Source organism: Hordeum vulgare, chromosome 7H (genome assembly GCF_904849725.1).
Source record: "Hordeum vulgare subsp. vulgare chromosome 7H, MorexV3_pseudomolecules_assembly, whole genome shotgun sequence".
Classification (NCBI taxonomy): domain Eukaryota; kingdom Viridiplantae; phylum Streptophyta; class Magnoliopsida; order Poales; family Poaceae; genus Hordeum; species Hordeum vulgare.
The window spans coordinates 63339728-63362800 of record NC_058524.1 but is presented as its reverse complement, the minus strand read 5'-3'; the positions used below and the strand labels follow the sequence as shown (position 1 = coordinate 63362800).

Sequence of the window (23073 nt, the reverse complement as noted above, 5' to 3'; positions counted from 1 at the left end):
GATCTCGATTCGTACCAACCCAACAGACACTTTCGGAGGTACCCGTAGTGCACCTTTATAGTCACCCGGTTACGTTGTGACGTTTGATACACCCAAAGCACTCCTACGGTATCCGGGAGTTGCACAATCTCACGGTCGAAGGAAAAGATACTTGACATTAGAAAAGCATTAGCATACGAACAATACGATCTAGTGCTAGGCTTAGGATTGGGTCTTGTCCATCACATCATTCTCCCAATGATGTGATCCCGTTATCAATGACATCTAATGCCCATGATCAGGAAACCATGATCATCTATTGACTAACGAGCTAGCCAACTAGAGGCTTGCTAGGGACACATTGTGATCTATTTATTCACACATGTATTACTGTTTCCTGTTAATACAATTATAGCATGAACAATAGACGACTATCATGAACAAGGAAATATGATAATAACCATTTTATTATTGCCTCTAGGGCATATTTCCAACATCCTCATGTTCATATGATTCGCGTTCCATACTTTGATAGTTTGATATGTGGGTGGACCGGCGCTTGGGTACTGCCCTTACTTGGACAAGCATCCCACTTATGATTAACCCCTCTCGCAAGCATCCGCAACTACGAAAGAAGAATTAAGACGAAGTCTAACCATAGCATTAAACTAGTGGATCCAAATCAGCCCCTTGCGAATCAACGAATAAACTAGGGTTTAAGCTTCTGTCACTCTAGCAACCCATCATTTACTTACTACTTCCCAATGCCTTCCTCTCGGCCCAAATAATGGTGAAGTGTTATACGTTCACATAACACCACTAGAGGAAAAACAACATACAACATATCAAATTACTGAACGAATACCAAATTCACATGACTACTATTAGCATGACTTATCCCATGTCCTCGGGAACAAAAGAAACTACTCACAAAGCATAATCATATTCATGACCTGAGAGGTAATGAGTAGCATCAAGGATCTGAGCATAAACTCTTCCACCAAATAATCCAACTAGCATCAACTACAAAAAGTAATCAACACTACTAGCAACCTTACACGTACCAATCGGAGTCGCAAGACGGAGATTGGTTACAAGTGATGAACTAGGGTTTGGAGATGAGATGGTGCTGATGAAGATGTTGATGGTGACGAGTCCCCTCCGATGAGAGGAGTGTTGGTGATGACGATGGCGATGATTTCCCCCTCCGGGAGGGAAGTTTCCCCGGCAGGATCGTCCTGCCGGATCTCTAGATTGGTTCTTCTCAAGTTCCGCCTCGTGGCGGCGGCGAAAACACAAAAAAGCTCCTCCCTGATCTTTTCCTGTAAGAAACCCTTCATATAGCAAAAGAGGGGGGCAAGTGGGCCTGCAGGGTGCCCACAAGCCCTCATGGCGCGGCCTGGGGGGTGGCCGCAACGTGCAGGCTTGTGGCCACCTGCACGCCCCCCTCTCGCACTTCTTCAGCCCGGTATTTTTGATAAATCGGGAAAAATCCTCGTTGATTTTTACGGCGTTTGGAGTTGCGCAGAATAGGTATCTCAACTTTGCTCCACTTTCAGGCCAGAATTCCAGTTGCCGGCATTCTCCCTCTTCATGTAAACCTTGCAAAATAAGAGAGAAAAGGCATAAGAATTGTACCGTGAAGTGAAATAATAGCCAAAGAAGCGATAAATATCAACATGAAAACATGATGCAAAATGGACGTATCAACTCCCCCAAGCTTAGACCTCGTTTGTCCTCAAGCGAAAGCCTAGCTCAAGAAATATGTCCACATGTTCAGGGAGAGAGGTGTCGACAAAACAAGATACGAACATGCATGCATCATGATCATGATCAGAACAGCAATACCAGTATATAATCTCTCATGCTAGAGTGATAATTCCTTCAAAAAGTAAAGCATGGATCAAGAACCTTACCGAGAAGTAACAACTGCTAGCCTTTAGTCATTGAAGCAATTGCAATTTATCACAACATCAGAAAGAGTCAAATAAGAGCTTGTAAAGCAAATCCAGATACTCAATCATTCTTTCGTTCTCTACAATTGCTGCAACTCATGTGGTACTCATGAGATCAAAGTTTCAGCTGGACATAGAGAAAGATAGGGGCTTACAGTTTTGCCTCCCAACTACTTACCTCAAGGGTAATGTCAACAATAATAATTCATGAATGCCTACCTCCAAGTTGACATATGAATATTGATCTTTCCCAAGCATGTGACGGTAGCCAAGATAAAGGCGAAATAAGGAATTGGTGAAGATCACCATGACTCTTTCAAGGGCAAAAAGTAAAGGTACAAGATATGCCCTTCGCAGAGGGAAGCAGAGGTTGTCATGCGCTTTTGAGGTTTGGATGCGTGTCCTCTTAGTGTGGAGGAACGTCACTTTGTATTGCCCCCTATGATAAATAACTTTATTATGCAGTCTGTCGCTTTTATGTCTTCCTCATCACAGGTTTGTACAAAGCTTATTTTCCTCACACTAATAGATCATACATATTAGAGAGCAATTTTTATTGCTTGCACCGATGACAGCTTACTTGAGGGATATTATTCAATCCATAGGTAGGTATGGTGGACACTCATGGCAAAACTGGTTTGAAGGTTTATGGATGCGCAAGTAGTATCTCTACTTGGTGCGGGAGGTTTTGGCTAATATGAGGTGGAAGAAATCTTCACATGCTAAGGGATCTCTAATCATATAACATTGTTCAGAGCCAAGCAAAAACAATTCATTATGTTGTCTTCCTTGTCCAACATCTAGTTCTAGGCATGCAATAGTTTAGTGAGTGTTCACAATCATAGATGGTGTTAGAGATGATATATTTATATGTGAACATCTCCTTCTTTATCACTTCCTATTAATTGCAACCATGACCAAGGTCCATGTTTGTCTACCTCAACAAGTTTCAATCATCATCCCTTTTTATGTGTGAAGCCATCACTTCCCATAAGATCATTACATGATCTTTCATGCTTTTGTTCTACTCTCACTCTTTTGATCATCGCAAGAGTCAAGGCCCTTCAACTAAGACACTCTTTATTATATGGCTCACGAGCAAGAATACATCGGGGGTGACACAAAGCAAAACTCAAGACTAAAACACTAAGACTTTTAAACTACTAGAGAAAAAGAAAACTGAAAAGGAAAACTAAAACAAAGGTAAAGGCAAAAGATGTGATGGTGATACGATACCGGGGCAACTCCCCCAAGCTTGGCACAAGCCAAGGGGATTGCCCATACCAATGCTCAGTTGTCTTCCTTTGGCGGTGATGGTGGAGTTGTTGCAACATGAGTTTGATCCTCCGTCTTCCAAGGCATAGGTGCTCCATCATGGAAAGATGAACGAGTCTCCGGAATCCTCAAATCTGCAGCCAATCGTATTGGTTTAAATCTATACTCATACTCGCAGTTTTGGTTCTGCAGGTCATAGATCTGGCCATGGAGTTGATCAATCCTGTCATAGAGCCTGGAGAGATGCTTCCCAATGTCATTGGCATCAATCCTGTGCTTGTTGGTGAACTCTGTGATCATCATGTGGTTGGCGTTGAGTCCACGCTCCACCATCCCTTGGCACTTGAAGACTTGTTGCTCCATTGCTTCGAGCCTCGTCTCCATGCTTTCGGTCTTCTTAGGCCCCTCAACATCACGGATGTGCAACATCCCCTCACGCATCTCGATAGATTGATGGTGTTGCAGCACTCCCATGAGGTAGGTATTGATGACCTTCTCGAAGATCTTGTCCTTCGGAGCTTTTGGGGAAGTCATGGCGATCTAGATCTGCAACAGAAACAGGCTCGAAACGAAAAACAGAGGAAATCTGCGTGATGCAGGGGTCAGACCAAACGGGAGTATATATAATGATTTTTTTCCAGACCAGAAGGAGTACCCCGCACGAAAACGGAGACCGGGAGGCGCACGAGGTGGCCACAAGCCCTCACGGCGCGGCGAGGGGGTGGGCCCGCGCCGTGCAGGCTTGTCGCCTCCTCGCGCACTTTCCGGACTACTTTCAATTTTTGTATTTTTCAAAAATTCCAAAACGAAGAAAATTTCCTACTGGATAAGTTTTGGACTCTGTTTTCTTACCGAATCACATACCTCTTCGTTTTCGAAGTCTGAAACAGGCTGATAAATGTCCCTTAGGTATTCTTCCGGAGTTATGGTATTGATAATATTGCTTTCAACATTTATGGGAGTACCTGAGATATAATGCTTGATTCTCTGCCCATTTACAACTCTCGGACAATTACCTTCCGTGTTGTTGATCTTGATAGCACCGGAACAATATACTTCCACAACAACATAGGGACCTTCCCATTTAGAGAGAAGCTTGCCTGCAAAGAATCTTAAACAAGAGTTATATAGCAAGACATAATCACCTACATTGAACTCACGCTTTTGTATCCTCTTATCATGCCACCTCTTAACCTTTTCTTTGAACAACTTGGCATTCTCATATGCCTGAGTTCTCCACTCATCAAGCGAGCTAATATCAAATAGCCTCTTCTCACCGGCAAGTTTGAAATCAAAGTTGAGCTCTTTGATTGCCCAATAAGCTTTATGCTCTAGCTCAAGAGGTAAATGACATGCTTTACCGCACACCATTTTGTACGGAGACATGCCCATGGGATTCATATAGGCAGTTCTATAAGCCCACAGTGCATCATCGAGCTTGTTAGACCAATTCTTTCTAGACCTGTTGACAGTCTTTTGCAGAATCAGTTTAATCTCTCTGTTACTTAGCTCTACTTGACCACTGGACTGAGGGTGATAGGGGGACGCAATTCTATGGTTGACATCGTACTTAGCGAGCGTTTTACGGAAAGCACCATGAATGAAGTGTGAACCACCGTCTGTCATTAGATATCTAGGACTCCAAATCTAGGGAAGATAACTTCTTTCAGCATCTTGATAGAGGTGTTGTGATCGGCACTACTAGTGGGGATAGCTTCTACCCACTTAGTGACGTAATCAACAGCAACTAAGATGTGAGTATAGCCATTGGGTTTTGGAAAAAGTCCCATATAATCAAAGCCCCAGACATCAAATGGTTCAATGACAAGTGAATAGTTCATAGGCATTTCCTGACATTTACTAATATTACCTATTCTTTGACATTCGTCACAAGACAAGACAAACTTACGGGCATCCTTGAAGAGAGTGGGCCAATAGAAACCTGATTGCAATTCCTTGTGTGCAGTTCTATCTCCCGTGTGGTGTCCTCCGTAGGCCTCGGAGTGACACTTCTGTAGGATCTGTCCCTGTTCATGTTGAGGTACACAACGTCTAATAACACCATCTACTCCTTCCTTATAAAGGTGAGGATCATCCCAAAAGTAGTGTCTCAAGTCAAAGAAGAATTTCTTCTTTTGCTGGTACGTGAAACTAGGTGGTATGTATTTGGCAACGGTATAGTTTGCATAATCAGCATACCACGGTGCACTACGTGAAGCATTGATGACACTCAATTGCTCATCGAGAAAGCTATCATCAATAGGTTGTGGGTCATAAAGAACGTGCTCCAACCTAGACAAGTTATCTGCTACTGGGTTATCAGCACCCTTTCTGTCAACAACATGCAAATCAAATTCTTGTAGCAAGAGAACCCATCTGATAAGTCTAGGTTTAGCGTCTTTCTTCTCCATGAGGTACTTAATAGCAGCATGATCAGTGTGAATAGTGACTTTGGAGTCAACTATGTAAGACCTGAACTTTTCACATGCAAACACGACTGCTAAAAATTCCTTCTCCGTAGTAGCATAGTTTCTCTGGGCACTGTCTAGAGTTTTACTAGCGTAGTGAATAACATTCAACTTCTTATCGACTCTTTGCCCTAGAACAGCACCAACAACATAATCACTAGCATCACACATGATTTCAAAAGGCAAGTTCCAATCAGGTGGTTAAACAATAGGTGAAGTTATCAAAGCCATCTTAAGTATTTCGAAGGCTTCCTCACAATCATCGTCAAAAACAAAAGGAATATCCTTTTGCAAGAGATTGGTAAGAGGCCTAGAAATCTTAGAGAAGTCTTTAATGAACCTTCTATAGAAACCAGCATGACCAAGGAAACTTCTTATACCTTTGATATCTGTGGGGTATGGAATTTTCTCGATTGCATCAACCTTAGACTTATCGACTTCAATACCTCTTTTAGAAATTTTATGTCCTAAGATGATGCCTTCATTAACCATAAAGTGGCACTTCTCCCAATTCAAGACAAGATTGGTGTCTTTACATCTCTGCAAGACTCGATCAAGGTTGCTGAGGCAATTATCAAAGGAAGACCCGTAAACGGTGAAGTGATCCATGAAACCTCAACAATCTTTTCACAAAAGTCAGAGCATATAGCCATCATACACCTTTGAAAGGTGGCAGGTGCATTACATAAGCCAAAAGGCATACGTCTATAAGCAAAGGTACCGAAAGGACAGGTGAAAGTGGTTTTCTCCTGATCAGATTGTGTAACTGGTATTTGGGAGAAACCAGAATATCCGTCTAGAAAGCAGAAGTGTGTGTGTTTGGACAACCTTTCAAGCATTTGGTCGATAAAAGGCAAAGGGTAATGATCTTTCCTAGTGGCTTTATTCAGTTTCCTAAAATCGATCACCATCTATAGCCAGTAATAATCCTCTGTGGGATCAATTCATCCTTATCGTTAGGGACAATAGTAATGCCTCCCTTCTTAGGGACGCAATGCACCGGACTCACCCAATCGCTATGAGCAACAGGATAGATAATACCCTCCTCCAGGAGCTTTAGTATTTCTTTTCTTACTACTTCTTTCATCTTAGGATTCAATCTCCTTTGATGATCAGCAACTCGTTTGAAATCAGGATCAGTTTTAATCTTGTGCTGGCATAGAGTAGGACTAATGCCCTTAAGATAATCAAGAGTATATCCAATAGCAGCACGGTGCTTTCTCAGAGTTGTTAGCAACTTCTTTTCTTCATGCTCTGAGAGGCTAGCACTAATTATAACAGGATATATCTCTTTTTCATCAAGACAGGCATACTTAAGAGTATCAGGCAACTGTTTAAGCTCGAACACAGGATCACCCTTTGGTGGGGGTGGATCCCCAAGCAGTTCAACAGGCAAGTTATTCTTAAGGATAGGATATTGTTCTAAGACAACTCTATCTATTTCATCCCTTTCATCCATATGCATATCATTTTCATGCTCAAGCAAGTATTGCTCTAAGGGATCAGTAGGAGGCACAGCAATAGAAGCTAAGGCAATAGTTTCATCCCTACTAAGCAACTCTTTTTCATGAGGTTGTCTACCAAACTTGGAGAAATTGAACTCATGTGACACACCTTCAAAGCCAACAGTGACAGTTTTCTTCTCACAATCAATATGAGCATTGACAGTATTAAGGAAGGGTCTACCAAATATGATGGGACAAAATCTATCTTGTGCGGTAGCAAGAACGAGGAAATCAGCAGGATACTTCGTTTTACCACACAAGACTTCAACATCCCTAACAATTCCCACAGGGCAGATAGTATCTCTATTGGCAAGCTGAATAGTGACATCAATAGGCTCTAACTCAACAGGTGCAATCTCGTCTTTAATTTCATCATATAAGGATTGAGGTATTGCACTAACACTAGCACCCACATCACATAAAGCATGATAACAATGATCTCCTATCTTAACATAAACCACGGGCATGCCAACAACATGCCTATGTTTGTCTCTAGCGTGAGGTTTAGCAATTCTAGCAGCATCTTCACACAAGTGAATATTATGTCCCTCAACTTCTTCAGACAAAAGATCTTTGATAATAGCAATGCTAGGTTCAACTCTAATTTTCTCAGGGGGTGTAGGTGTTCTAATGTAGCCTCTACGTATCACAGTTGAAGCTTTAGAATGATCCTTTATCCTAACATGGAAAGGTGGTTTCTCAATGTAAGCACTGGGAACAACAGGATCATTATAGGCAATGACTTTCTCTTCAACTAGAGTGGGTTTAACTACATTGACTTCTAAAGGAGTATGAAATTTAAACCACTTCTCTTCGGGGAGATCAATATGAGCAGCAAAGGATTCACACAATGAAGCTACTATCTCAGAGCCAAGTCCATACTTAGCGCTAAAATCACTAAAGGTATTTGTCTGAACAAAGGATTTAACGCAATCAAACGTGAAATTCATACCTGACTCCTTACCTTCTTCAAGCTCCCAATCTTTAGAGTTGCGTTTAATTCTCTCCAATAAATTCCATTTGAAGCCAATATCTCTCTTCATAAAAGAACCGGTACAAGAAGTGTCAAGCATGGTGCGATCATCATGAGAAAGCCGAGCATAGAAGTTCTGAATGATAATTTCTCTCGAGAGCTCATGATTGGGGCATGAATATAACATTGATTTAAGCCTCCCCCAAGCTTGAGTGATGCTTTCTCTGTCACGAGGCCAAAAATTATAAATATAATTCCGATCACGATGTACTAAATGCATAGGATACAACTTTTGATGAAATTCCAATTTCAACCGATTGTAGTCCCATGATCCAGTATCATCACATAGCCTATACCATGTCAACGCCTTATCCTTAAAAGATAAAGGAAAGACCTTCTTTTTGACCTCATCCTCGGGCACACCTGCAAGCTTAAATAAACCACAAACCTCATCTACATAGATCAGATGCAAGTCTAGATGGGATGTTCCATCTCCTGTAAAAGGATTAGCCAACAGTTTCTCAAGCATACCCAAAGGAAATTCAAAGAAAATATTTTCAGTAGGTGCAGCAGGTTGAGGAGAAACTATTTGTGCTTCCGTTCGAGGTGAAGATACCCCGAACAAGCCCCTCAAAGGATTAGTATCCATAGTGACAAGTGACAACAAATTTCAGCACTCTATATGAATGTTTCCTTACCAAGTTCCACTTACCAAAGGCGCTTCACTCCCCGGCAACGGTGCCAGAAAAGAGTCTTGATGACCCACAAGTATAGGGTATCAATCGTAGTCCTTTCGATAAGTAAGAGTGTCAAACCCAACGAGGAGCGGAAGGATCTCACAAGTGGTTTTCAGCAAGGAGATATCTGCAAGCACTGAAATTGCCGGTAACGAGTGATTGTGTGGTGAGATGAATCGTAGCAAGCAGCAAGTAACAAAAGTAGCAACGATGGAGCAAAGTGTCCCAATCCCTTTTGTAGCAAGGGACAAGCCTGGACAAAGTCTTATAGGACGAAAACCGCTCCCGAGGACACACGGGAATTTCTGTCATGCTAGTTTCATCATGTTCATATGATTGGCGTTCGTTACTTTGATAGTTTGATATGTGGGTGGACCGGCGCTTGGGTACTGCCCATACTTGGACAAGCATCCCACTTATGATTAACCCCTCTCGCAATCATCCGCAACTATGAAAGAAGAATTAAGACAAAGTCTAACCATAGCATTAAACTAGTGGATCCAAGTCAGCCCCTTGCGAAGCAACGCATAAACTAGGGTTTAAGCTTCTGTCACTCTAGCAACCCATCATCTACTTACTACTTCCCAATGCCTTCCTCTAGACCCAAATAATGGTGAAGTGTTATGTAGTCGACGTTCACATAACACCACTAGAGGAAAAACAACATACAACATATCAAATTACCGAACGAATACCAAATTCACATGACTACTATTAACATGACTTATCCCATGTCCTCAGGAACAAAAGTAACTACTCACAAAGCATAATCATATTCATGACTAGAGAGGTAATGAGTAGCATCAAGGATCTGAACATAAACTCTTCCACCAAATAATCCAACTAGCATCAACTATAAGAAGTAATCAACACTACTAGCAACCTTACAAGTACCAATCGGAGTCGCGAGACGGAGATTGGTTACAAGTGATGAACTAGGGTTTGGAGATGAGATGGTGCTGATGAAGATGTTGATGGTGACGAGTCCCCTCCGATGAGAGGAGTGTTGGTGATGTCGATGGTGACGATTTCCTCCTCCGAGAGGGAAGTTTCCCCGGCAGGATCTTCCTGCCGGAGCTCTAGATTGGTTCTGCTCAAGTTCCGCCTCGTGGCGGCGGCGAAACCACGAAAAAGCTCCTCCCTGAATTTTTTCCTGGACGAAACCCTTCATATAGCAAAAGAGGGGGGCAAGTGGGCCTGCAGGGTGCCCACAAGCCCTCATGGCGCGGCCTTGGGGGTGGCCGCATCGTGCAGGCTTGTGGCCAGCTGCACGCCCCCCTCTGGCACTTCTTCGGCCCAATATTTTTGATAAATCAGGAAAACAATCCTCGTTGATTTTTACGGTGTTTGGAGTTGCGCAGAATAGGTATCTCAACTTTTCTCCACTTTCAGGCCAGAATTCCAGTTGCCGGCATTCTCCCTCTTCATGTAAACCTTGCAAAATAAGAGAGAAAATGCATAAGAATTGTACCGTGAAGTGAAATAACAGCCAAAGAAGCGATAAATATCAACATGAAAACATGATGCAAAATGGACTTATCAGAAGACCACACGACCGGAGGTGGAGGGAGAATAATCATTCCCACAAATCTTGGACATACCATATTTATCTTGAAGCTTTGTCCACAACTCATGTGCATCCCGGAATGGCATGAGTTGAAATATAACTACATTGCTCAAAGCATCAAAAAGCACATTAGAAGCTTGAGCATTGAGATAAGAGTTTTTATCATCCTCTAAAGATATATTTTGAGAATCCTTTGGAGGAGAAAAACCCATATCTACAATTCACTCTAAATTTGGGTCCAAGACCCGAAAGTGATTAAGCATGCAAATTACCCAAACATAAAAAATTTGTGCCATCGAAACTAAGAGTGTTAGTGAATCCTAAACCCCTAGTCGACATCCTTACTCTCTAGGTGGTTAAACATAATAAAGAGAGACCTAGCTCTCTTACCAATTGAAAGGACGTGGATGTCGCCTAGAGGGGGGTGAATAGGCACTTTAAAATAATTACGGTTTAGGCTTGAACAAATGCGGAATAAAACTAACGTTTAATTTGTCAAGCACAAAACCTACAACAACTAGGCTCACCTATGTGCACCATCAACTTATGCTAAGCAAGATAAACAACTAAGTGATAGCAAGATATATGACAATAAACAATATGGCTATCACAAAGTAAATTGCATAAGTAAAGGGTTTGGGTAAGAGATAACTGAGGCACGCGGAGACGATGATGTATCCCGAAGTTCACACCCTTGCGGATGCTAATATCCGTTGGAGCGGTGTGGAGGCACAATGCTCCCCAAGATGCCACTAAGGCCACCGTAATCTCCTCACGCTCTCGCACAATGCAAGATGTCGTGATTCCACTAAGGGACCCTTGAGGGCGGTCACCAAACCCGTACAAATGGAAAACCTTGGGGGCGGTCATCGATACCCGTACAAATTGCTCGGGGCAATATCCACAACCTAATTGGAAACCCCGACGCTTGCCCGGAGCTTTACACCACAATGATTGAGCTCCGAGACACCACCAAGCTTCTAGGACGCCAAAGCATCCACGAAGAACAATATCTAGGGTACTAAGTACCAAAGGTAATAAGCTTCTCAAACTTCACTTCCACGTATCACCGTGGAGAACTCAAACCGATGCAACTAATGCAATGGCTAGGGCACACGGAGTGCCCAAGTCCTTCTCTCCCAAATCCCACGAAAGCAACTAATGCTAGGGAGGAAAATGAGAGGAAGAACGAAGAAGAACGCGAAGAACTCCAAGATCTAGACCCAAGGGGTTCCCCTCACTCAGAGGAGAAAGTGATTGGTGGAAATGTGGATCTAGATCTCCTCTCTCTTTTCCCTCAAGAACTAGCAAGAATCATTGGAGGGATTGAGAGTTAGCAACCTCGAAGAAGGTCAACAATGGGGAAATACACGAGCTAAAGAGATAAGGTTCAATGGGGAAGAAGACCCCCTTTTATAGGTGGGGACAAATCCAACCGTTATGCTTCATAGTCCGCACTGAGCGGTACTACCGCTCATGGAGCGGTACTACCGCTCGGTAGGTTCACCAACCATGCCGAGGCCAAAAAGGATGCGAAAAACAGTCCGGGGGAGCGGTACTACCGCTCCTGGAGCGGTACTACCGCTAGGGAGCGGTAGTAAAAAATTACTACCGCTCGCACGAGGAGCGGTGCTACCGCTGGATACTGAAACTGCTCTAACTTTCGCATACGGACTCCGAATTCAACGAAACCAAGTTTGTTGGAAAGCTAATGACATGGGCTAAAACAATATTGATAAAAATATCAGTAAGAAGCAAGTGAGAAAATTCCCATAAGAAAATGGTGAGAACCCTTCTTCGAATAAGACCGGTAAAAACTCCTAACATCGAAAACATCATAGAAGGTGCATATGGACTCCGTTTTCGATGAACTTGAGCTTGTCATGAAGATGACCATAAGCTCTAAAACTCACAAAGAGAAACACCAAACAAGAACCAAGAAGTATGATGCAAGGATGCAAATGGTTTGAGCTCTCAACGAACGATACGATCAAGCTACTCACTTGAGAGCCCCCTTGATAGTACGACAATCTATCCTAAAGCAGAAAACCTATCAAGGGCAAACCTATACCTTGCACCTCGTCCTCTTGAGCTATATGACGATGATCTTGGCTTCCTCAAGATGGACCACCTTTCTTGATTGCGTTGGCTTGATGAATACTAGTTGATTGCTCCCCATACACACTATGGGTGAGCCGCTCTTCAGCATATCTTCACAAGTTCATTGCCACCATCCTCCACCACTTGACTTCATCCTTAATGGGTTGTATGAGATCTTCCTCTTGACGCAAGCCCATGGAAACACACCTAACCCCACATAGAACTCTCACGAAGACCATGGGTTAGTACACAAATACGTAATGGACAATGCTTACCATACCATGGGATCACTTGATGCCTCTCGGTACATCTTGTACGCTTTGTGTGTTGGTCATCTTGATTTACTCTTTGTCTGACGATCTTGATCAACCTTGTGTCTCTATGACCATTATTTGGATAATACCTTGAATACCACCTTGGTCATCATATAAACTCCTTGAACCCAACAGATGGACTTCAAGAAGTGCCTATGGAAAAATCCTATAAATGTAACTTAAGGCAACCATTAGTCCATAGAAATTGTCATCAATTATCAAAACCACATATGGAGATATATGCTCTAACAGTCTCCGACGACAAGACGACACCACAATGGAGACAGTCTCCGACAATACCGCCTGACGCTCGCGCCTGTGCACGCCGGCTTCACCATGGAGCACGCACACTAAAACACCACCATGGCGGAGGTGCAGCCAGCGCCGATGCCTATATCGGTGTTTGAGCGGGAGCTAGAGCAGCAATGGCTGGCGGAGGGCCAAATCAACAGCGAGTGCGCGAGCGAGAAGGCCATGTCGGCCATGACTGCGAAGAACCGCGACTTCGTCGTGAAGCAGTGTGCGCTCTATGACACCCTCCGCGCTCAAGTCGTCGTTCGCGAGTAAGAGCTCGCCACAGAGGCGCAACAGCAGGCAATCAGGGACGAGAACAACACTAGTTGCGCCTCCTACGCCTTGTCGACGAACTATTGGGTGGGCCGGTTCGACGGCGATTGTGTCCGCGCCACCATCTCCATCGTGGACCTCACGTCCTCTGGTGACAGACAAGGCATGGACTCCTCCGAGGATGAGTAGAACGCACGGGAGGCGACAGGGCCTGGTGTTTCATGTGGGCCAGTCCATCTCTCGTGTTCTATTCTTCCTCGTCGGACACCGCACCTTCACTTTATCGGTCTTATATCGATGCTCACAGAGACGACGGATGGAGGACAACAAGGGCCTGAACGCCGGACGCTGCCATAGGATAGGTTTAGGGTCGGGTTGGAACGTGGTTTTTGTTCTAAATGTTTGAAATCTAATGAAAATATGCGTGTTTGCATGAATGTCGTCTGGTTTATATGAAATCCATCCGTGTTTGAAGTTTGAACGAATTTTGTTCGGTTGGTTCACAAAGTGTCCAAAATGTATGTGAGCAGGGTTGGATGGTGGCCTCCCGCATTAATGTCCGCGGATTGGTCGCTCTATCCGTGAACGGATGCGGAAGGAAATTTGTGAGTTGTTTTTGAAGATGCCCTTAGTGCCCAAAGTGTTTGTACGCTCATGGTATCCCATTCAAAGAGTCGTACTTCTATATGAGTCTTCCAATCAGTTCAAACATACTCTCTCTATCCTAAAATAAATGTCTTAAACTTAATACAATTGTATACTAGAGTTAGTATAAAGTTAAAACAGTTATTTTGGGACAGGTGGAGTATGACGGTATGCTTGCAAGAAATGCTTAATTATTAATAAGTGTGTGATTGATTTTATCTTAGTTAGTTCAGTATTATTACTTGAATCATGCTTTATCTGCTGGAGAAGGTTTGCATGTAACTAATGTGAATTTCGGATTCATCGTACATAATTCACTTCTTACATGGAAAATATTGAATAAAAGCTAAACATGTATAAAATTGGAAATATGCTATTGTTGCATTTCGTAATTATTAGTATGCATAGTTAGTTCACACTTAGTTTATGGGATCGCATGGTAAAATTCTTGCTTCATAATTCTTCCGCACATTTTTGAAAGTATCAAGTTGAGCAAGTGTATTGTTTGTTTCCCTGTGATTTTGATCAGTTCATTCCTTGCTTTACAAGAAACAAGCTGTCGAAGAAGTTGGGCATTCCCAAATCTGAAAGCACCACTCTTAAAGTTGACCTTCAGAAGAACTGAGCACACTAAAAAGGAATAACAAACAGCAGCCGCTGCTAATTTACATTACATATAAGCTCGAGCTAAACAGGTTTACAGTAATACTCCAAAATAATTTGGTATATTTTTATAGTGGCATCTTGTACCTATAGGATAAAATATTGTAGTTTTAAAAATGAAGCGTGCTATGCGTTTATCGACTGATTTTTTAAAAAGGATTAACCGGATCGCGAGCCGTCGGATTAACCGCATTGAGCGAGCCAAGCACGCCTTAACCGCTGCAACAAGAGTCTGGTTACAGAATTATTTCTATAACATAGATCTTATTGTAGATTTTTTTAAACGGTTATTTTGTTGCAAAAAGGATTTGTAACTGAGGTTTTGTTGCATTTTTTGCAACTGATGTGTTGTTGCAGAAAATTATTTCAACGGACGTTTTGTTGTAAAACATAGATCCATCAGAAATCATTGCAACATCGTATATGTTTCAGAAACATAGTCCCTCTTACAGAAGCGCATTCGACTAAGCATAATATGCAGGCCCAACTTGGACATATGTCATGCAAGGGAGGTTGTGAATCCGGCAAATGATGGTAAGCTTTTCCCTTTTTAAATCTATGGTTTTTACAATGGGAAATGATTATAATCATCCGGCCTTTATATGCCTCGCATCCACCGCATCAACAGCCAACCACGTATCAGATAGTCCCTCATACCATAAGTCTTAGGATTTTGCAACATCCTTCATGTTTGTGAAACATGGGGAATGTTACAATGACAATACAGTGGCGTGACGATGCGGGCGAAATTTCTACAACTTAACCTGTGTTGCAAAAAAGGTTTGCAACACTACCTCTATTGCAGAAAATATATATGCAACATAAGCTTTGTTACAAATATTTTCTGCAACATGACATCTCTTACAAAAGAGTTCCACAACACAACCAATGTTGTAAAAGTGACAAACAAGCTCGACGCTAAATTGTACCATATCTAACGACTCGCGAGCCGGCAAACGCGTTTTGGGTGGTGTTGCAACAAAGCCACTGTTGGGGAGTGAACATCGTAACAACCAACTTGTTTATGACGCACACATTTGGGAAACTAGATGATGCCCCGGCGCGTTGCTGCGGGGAACTTGCTAAAAGAATACATAAAAGTTGCTAAAAATATCTATAACTAATGAAAAGTCAATGTAAACTTAAAAATGAAGAAAATACAAAGGGTATGAAAAGAAGAGAAAAAATCCTTGTTAAAAGAATGTCATTTATAATAAAAATGTGAATGTAAAGTACATAGGTATGGTGCAAGTGACGAACACATATATTTTCAATAAAAGATCTAATACAAAAATTAACTTGTGAGTGGCATGCATGAATTAATGATGTGGTGCTTGCATACATAGAGTAATGTAAAAACAATGTAATTTATGACTTCATGCATGACTTTTTTGACATAGTTACATGTCTAGGAAAAATAACTAATGGGTAGTAGCTACTTAAGAGTAGAAGATCCGCTTTTGCAAAATCAGCTATGTTGCAAAAAGAAACTGTAACAAAATCTTTGTTCAAAAAAAATCTACGACAAGAACTCTATTGCAAGAAAAAGTCTGTAACACAATCCATGTTACATAAAATATAATCTGTAACATAATCTTTGTTGTAAATGTTTATGTAACAAGACATTTGTTGTCATTGAATTATGCCGCATCCAACTACTCGCAGATGCATAGCTGCCGTGTTTACAATACTTTGCTATCAAAGATAGCCAGGTTTTCTCCGTATGTTGAGCATTCGTTTCATAGGAATAGAGGACCATGGATTCTTAGCGTATTGAAAAATTCCTAAGGCTTGGACATAAAACGATGGTGTGCAGATATAATGTTTTCGAGTTCATGGATAAACTTAATCCACCTGACAAGCTACAATCATACAAGAATAACACTCCCTCCACCCGGGATTACTTAGTGTTAGATACATCTGTATCTAGTCAAATCTAAACAAATCTAAAACAAGTAATTTAAGATGGAGGTAATATATTATACTAGGGTCCAACCCCTTAACTTGCAACACCGTCCCTGAAATTTAAGCACTGAAACTAGAATTCTGTGAACAAGATGTACCGGAAACATTCATCCGTCTTTTACAACTTCGCAACACCTTGTCATAAAGTTTCCTCTCTACAGTAAAAAAAAAATCAGTATACCTCCCTCTCTACTCAGAGTAGAACAACTGCGTTCAAAATCAAAGAGAGAAAAAAAAACATATTGAAGCCTTGTGAGGAGGATCCTTCCTTACACCCACTAACTACTAGCACCACCCCATTTTGTCAAACGAACTAGCACCACCGTATTTTGTCAAACACAACCACTAGCACGTCACACTACAACTAACACTCATGTCCACAAGAAACTAATGTCAACCAGGAGAAATCAGGCCTCGTTTTCGCTTTCTTCAGCGCTTTCGTAAATGAAGGGAAAGGGAACATCCATGTGCCCACCCAAGTAGCCACGCTAGTGGGATGCACAAGCTCTTTTGCACGGTCCTTGCACCCATAACAATCACCTTATAAAACAGGGAAAGTGTATTAGTAGTTGAGATGCATAACGAAAATTTCTGCAAAAAAATATCAATCTGAATAACATAATAGATAGTTACCCAAGTCATTAGCTTCCAGAGGAGTGCAAAGATACACATCCTCCTCCTCTCTACAGTCCGGATGCACCTCCCCGAAGAACAAACTAGATGGATTATGTTGCATTTTCACAACAAAGTTGAAATGGACATAACCCTTTCCCTCCTCGTCGATTAGATTTCTTTCTTTAACTTCTATTAATTCAAGATCAGCAGGCTGAAATATAAATGATGCGTGTAAACAAATAAGCCTGACAAAATATATTTACATTTCCAATCTGCAAATGACAAGGAACAATAAAGAAAATTAAAGAAAAAAAATCAAAAGTCATTACTTCTACTCCATTCTAGATAATATGATCCTCAAGTCATATGTAGTTGTATTTCTTTTGTTTTCTTAACCTTGGCTACTACTCCCTCCGTCTCAAAATAAGTGCCGTTGATCTAGTACAAAATTTGTACTAATTTAGTACTAAATTTGCGACACTTAATTTGGGACGGATGGAGTATTTTTTAGTCTTCTAGTTATGAGTACAAGTTGAACCTTAACTACTGTTTTCTAGAGTGTTTAGCCATAAGGATAAGCTAAGATGTGAAGGCTTGCCAAAGCCCTATAAATTGAGGTCCTATATAAGACTATAATAGAACTTGGTGCTCTTATCTAATAGAACTGGAGCTTGTGTTCTAGGAGTTTTGGACTGAACTCATGCTGCCAAATCGGCCTATATTCACCTCTAGAGCCATATCCAGCAAAACACGTAGTTCCTTCAACACTACTGATCTACTAATTTGTAGGAGCAAGGTGTAGCTGTTCTTCCACAACCTTTTGTTAATTCAACAAACAAATCAAAGCATGGGATATTAACTATTCTAACCACTAATTAACTAACAAAGGAGTCTGAAATAAATAGAATAGCCATAAACCAATGATTAAAAAAAACACCAACTTCAATATTTTGATTCTACTGACATACTTGTATATTGTGTTCCTCAGCATAGACGCGCAATGCTATCATCAAACTCTTCCGATCATGCTCTTGCCGGCGCCTTAGCAGCTCCTCACGGGTCGGCGACTTGGGCCTACGAATGAGTTGGCGCTTTGCAGCAGCAACCCAGGCATCACCCAGCTCCTTGAGAGTAAAGGGTGATGCTCTAGGAGTGGGATCCCCCCAGCTTTCCAACCCAGCAAAGTCGTTGCTGCATAACAAAATTAACACATTAAAGCATAATCACTAATGAATTAGCATAAAATTATCTCGACAACCTCCTGGGCATAGCGAATCTGTATTAGATACCATATCCGATACTGATTCGTCCCTGATACATACTGGATACGTATCAGCAGAGTATCCCCAAACATAGTGTTAAAAACAGTCGATCTTAATTCCCGATACGTGCAAGATACCTACCTTTTCGATAATGGGCGCCTTATTAGACTCAAGCAGACTACATCAAGATGATATAAACTAAAGATTCCACACCCGGCCTCTGCAAAGCTAGGATGCACACAGCCGGAAAAAAAGACCTTGCCAAAGTAAACATAGACTTGCAGCAGCAACCATGCCACCAGTGGTGGCGACACCTCAACTCCTACAGGCGTGTTTGGTACTGGTAGGCGTAGTTGCCGGGACTGGCCCGTGGAGCCTGGGTAAACAAGGCCAGGCTGAGGTAAAACAGGCAGAAAACTAACATCTGCACTTAGTTTGGTTGCCTACACACCCTCTAGGCTGCATGAGGTGTCACTCTGGGCATGCTGTTTGGTTGCCCACTTGTGCACGCGCAAACACACAGCCTGCTGTTTGGTGGCATGCACCGCCTGTTGTCTGGTAACCTCTTCGGTGCGGTGGTGTGGTTACCAGCACACAGCGGCCTCAGGAAGAACACACATAACAAAACATACAGCCGATAAATATTGTGCCACACATAACAGATCAGTTCAAAATATCAGTTTGATACTAAAGTAAAGCAGCTGGAGCATGTCGGGGCTGTCTTAGGGGTTAACGGCAAAGGTGTCGTCGTGCTTCCCGCACCTAGTCACCACTTCAATGCCATCATCATTGAACACAATGACCTTCGGCATGTCGGCAGTGAGCAGCTTGAAGGTCACCATGAAGCCTATCTTGATCTAATGGGCAACGGGGAAGGTGGCCCAACCTTGATCAAGGGTGACCATGTGGTTCAAGAGGCGGACAGTCACCCTCCGGGAGCAAACGGTGTTCGTCTTCAGCTTGAACTCCGTCAGCACGGATGGGAAGTGCTTCGTGAAGTCCAGCGGCATAGGTATGGCCTCCAGGTGGGGGGCCATGATCACCCTGCAGAAGTTGGTTGGCCCTCCCACCTCATGGTAGTGGTCGTAGTTCTGGCGCTTGCCGTTGGGGGGCTCCTCCGGCTAGTCATTGTCCCTGCCAGGGGTCTGGATGGGTGTCACCTTCGACGGCGGCACCACGTCCTTGCCCTTGTCTTGCTCCTTGGGTGGCACCACATCCTTCCCCTTGCTCTCTGTGTTGATGTGCATAATCTAGAGGTTCAAACGGGCAGGATCTGCAATATGAACGTTACAACATCGTCATTAAAACCTATCGCCCACGACCCCTTTATTTAGCCAGCCTGACAGTCACCACTCCACCTATCTGTCTCTCACTCTTCCCCCAACCCATCGACATGAACTCCAGCAACAACCCATGCCCCAACCCCATCCCCGACCGCTTCCCTTGGGGCATTGGATGGAGGGCATTCTTCCTAGGGTGCTCGCTCGGTGACCACACCAAGTTTGAGAACACCATGGAAGTGTGGTCAAACTTTAGCAGCATGGAAGAGCTGCACAAAGAGGCAGACGCTATGGTGAAGAAGGCCACGCTGGAGGAGCTGAAGACACTGATTCCTGACCCAGCGAAGGGTGCTATGTCAGTGGACATACTTCGCTGGGCCATGAATCAGGCCGACTCCGGCGACGCTGGACAGAGGGTGGGGTGGGCCAAGTACAGACACTACCAGCGTCCTCATGACCATCGTGCGGCAGTGTACTTGACCACAAACACTGTGGTGGCGCCGCTGGAGGAGGATCAAGAACCGATGCATATAGAGGTGGAAGAAGATGCGTTGGACTTGGTAGTAAGGGTGCCGATGCCAGGACACCAAAGCCTGATCATCGCCTGATCATCAAGCTAGACTCCAGCGAGGAAGAAGAGATGGAGAAGACCAAGACCAAGGCCAAGGCCACCCGCAGCTCCAATCGCCTTCGGGGTCCCCGAGGATAAGGCACGTGCGTACTGTGTAATATGAATCCTAATCCCTATCCCTCTTGTACTCAATCTGGATGGAGAACCTCTTCCCCAATCCCCTAGTCATGGCAATACCCTGATTCCCCAATCCCCTAACTCGAATCTAAACTCGAATTAAATGCAAAGTAGTAGGTGCAAAGGGGAAAAAATGCTTACTTCCATTGCCGAAGTGTTGCGCCGCAGATTCTGGTGAAGGTGGCCGGCGATCGACTTGTTGTTCTCCGATCTGCTGCACGCCGCCCTCGCCGTAGGTGAGTGGAGAGAGGGGAGAGGGGAGAGAGCAGTGAGGGAAGGTGAGGGTAATAACTGTCGGCGCTTCGGGAAGCAATGCGACTTCTCGAGGGTGGCTCCTCGTGTGCAGCTCCCGTGGCCCACGTGCCTCGATAGGGCCTGGCTCCCGAGAAACTGCCAATCTGAGTGTGCCTTGGGAGACATGCCCAGAGCTGCATTAAACTTCATGCGATGTGGGCCCAATAATGAACGCAGGCAACCAAACCAGCCCGTTTTCTTCGTGTGGGGGGCTGGTTGGCCCATATGCGAGCAACCGAACGCGCCCTAGAAAGCTTCTCCAAAACGATGCCTTAAAGAAAACAGTGCACGAACACCATCATCATCCGGTCTGACCAACATGGTCAGATCCTGGGTTTTCACCCTGGAGAAGGTCAAGAATCCAGACAATGCCTTCAACAAGTAGATGACTCGGGAGCCACCATTGCCAGGTACAACCACTGAAGGTTGGACCTAGGGTTATCACCCCGGACATGAGACGCGGAGATACATGAGCAGCGCAAAAGAAGTCGGATAAACACCATCATCTGGCAGGAACTGCTGCTAAGGGTGCAAATTGCTGATTTAGCAGACACACATACGCGTGCTTCCATCCACCTTGGCCCTAGACACCGCTAATGCAGCTTACCACATATGTCATTTGTCCTTTACTCGCCTTTACTAGCCACCTCCGACCAGGCCATTGACCGACACAAGGTGGATCATGGAGTGCCAATTGTCCTCCGCCATCAGCAACAACGATGGCGCCACTCTGAGGCCCCCTGGATTCAGCATGCAGGCAGCCAATAGGCGAAACGCCATGGCCAAATCCCAGGGCCGAACGGGCACCCAACTGCCTACCCCGGTCACATCAGCCACTTGGGCCCTTGGACGCCCGGTGGCGAGAAGACAGTCCGCCATTGAACTCCGGCGAACTAGATTATGTGCTTGCACTCGCGGAATAATCCGATCTCGAGGAAATGCGGAGTGGAGCTAGATGTTAGGGCCGCCGCCTGGCTCTTTATTCTGCAAGACTTGGGATCCCGAGATCCACCACATCTCGCTGCCCACCTTCGGCGGAGAAGGAGGGGGCCACCGCCGCTCCGACGCCCAAGTGATGCAGGCATCGCAGACCATCGTTGTCACGCAGGGGACAGGAGATCGGGCTCCAGGCCCAAACGAAACAAGATCCCAATCGCCCCGCCTCCACTGCCGGGGCCTCCGACCGCCGTCACCGCGTGCCACCACGGTAGCAGGAAGGGGAAGTGTGCCGCTTTCCCTCCCACGGCCACGACCAGCAGGCACCCCGCCGTCGCCACGCCGTGCGACCTTTTCCGGCGACACCTCCGGCAGCAGCGAAGAGAGGGGAGGTGAGGGGAGGGTGTGGTAGGGGGAATCAGCGATGTCCCACGCACTATTGTGGTGTCACCAGGATACCTACCTGATACGTTGCGGATGCTTCCGACCCATCCTCAACCCATTAAGTAGGCGGCGCATAGCGCGTATGACGCGATCAGCCTCCATCCCGTTGAGCAGCTATAGCAGCTCGTTGGCGAACTCCCACGTCTACTGCAGCCCCGCGTCCGGCGTGAGCGCAGACCCGCAAGACCTCGCGCGCCACTAGTTGTAGTCGCCATGGCTGGGTGGATGAACTGGCTAGAGCTCGCGTGTGGCGGTTGGAGGAGGGAGGAGGTTAGGAGAAGGAAGGGAGGAGGGAGAAGGAGGTGACGGAAGGGATGATGAGGGTGGATGGAGGAGGGGAGGAAGGGGGATGTGCTACTCCCACGGCAAGAGAGAGGGATGGGCGTGGCGGCTAGGTCAGAAAATGGGGTCTTAGGAGAGGTGGTCGTTGGAGGAAGTCGTGGGTCGAACGAGGAACGCAGCCTCGCTGACCCGGTTCGCCTCCTTAGGGTTGCTCGAGCGAGCATAGGTGAGGGCCCTTTTTTTTTTTGCATCGGTTCAGCATAGCCCATAAGGGCATCTCCAACAGTTTGTTGGTTAGGTTGTTGGTAAAATATGCCATGTCATCAACCAACACCTTAGAGCATGGTTAATAGTATAGCCAACCGCTGGCTATAAGCAGTCTTATAGTCCGTCTTATAGCTAGCTTGTACAATAGTTAGCTATAAAAGAGTACTACTTTTGTCATATATGGCCCACCTTTCATCCTCACAAAGCACCTAGGAGCACGCGCTAGAGCTGG

The 23073-nt window shown here is 44.4% G+C and overlaps 1 protein-coding gene across 2 annotated transcripts; it reads right to left on the bottom strand.

Moving 5' to 3' along the window:
• Positions 1–16707: 16707 nt before the first annotated feature.
• On the bottom strand, positions 16708–22774 carry LOC123412730. 2 transcript variants are annotated; one of them, XM_045105667.1, is made up of 4 exons: positions 20760–22774; positions 18297–18519; positions 17347–17539; positions 16708–17253 (listed from the first exon to the last, which is right to left on the bottom strand). In XM_045105667.1, the coding sequence occupies exons 1-4, from the start codon at positions 21050–21052 to the stop codon at positions 17078–17080; spliced, it is 885 nt and encodes a 294-aa protein (XP_044961602.1). In that variant the 5' UTR covers positions 21053–22774; the 3' UTR covers positions 16708–17077. The 2 variants fall into 2 exon arrangements, with proteins under 2 accessions (XP_044961602.1, XP_044961603.1); XM_045105668.1 differs by having other exon boundaries at positions 22312–22774.
• Between the last annotated feature and the right edge of the window lie 299 nt (positions 22775–23073).

Coding starts and splice junctions, on each gene's coding strand:
- LOC123412730 (XM_045105667.1), bottom strand. CDS start 21,052: ATGCAGCTCTGGGCATGTCTCCCAAGGCACACTCAGATTGGCAGTTTC. Junction 18,520..20,759: donor GCAACACTTCGGCAATGGAA/GTAAGCATTTTT, acceptor TTTGTTATGCAG/CAACGACTTTGCTGGGTTGG. Junction 17,540..18,296: donor CTGAGGAACACAATATACAA/GTATGTCAGTAG, acceptor TTTATATTTCAG/CCTGCTGATCTTGAATTAAT.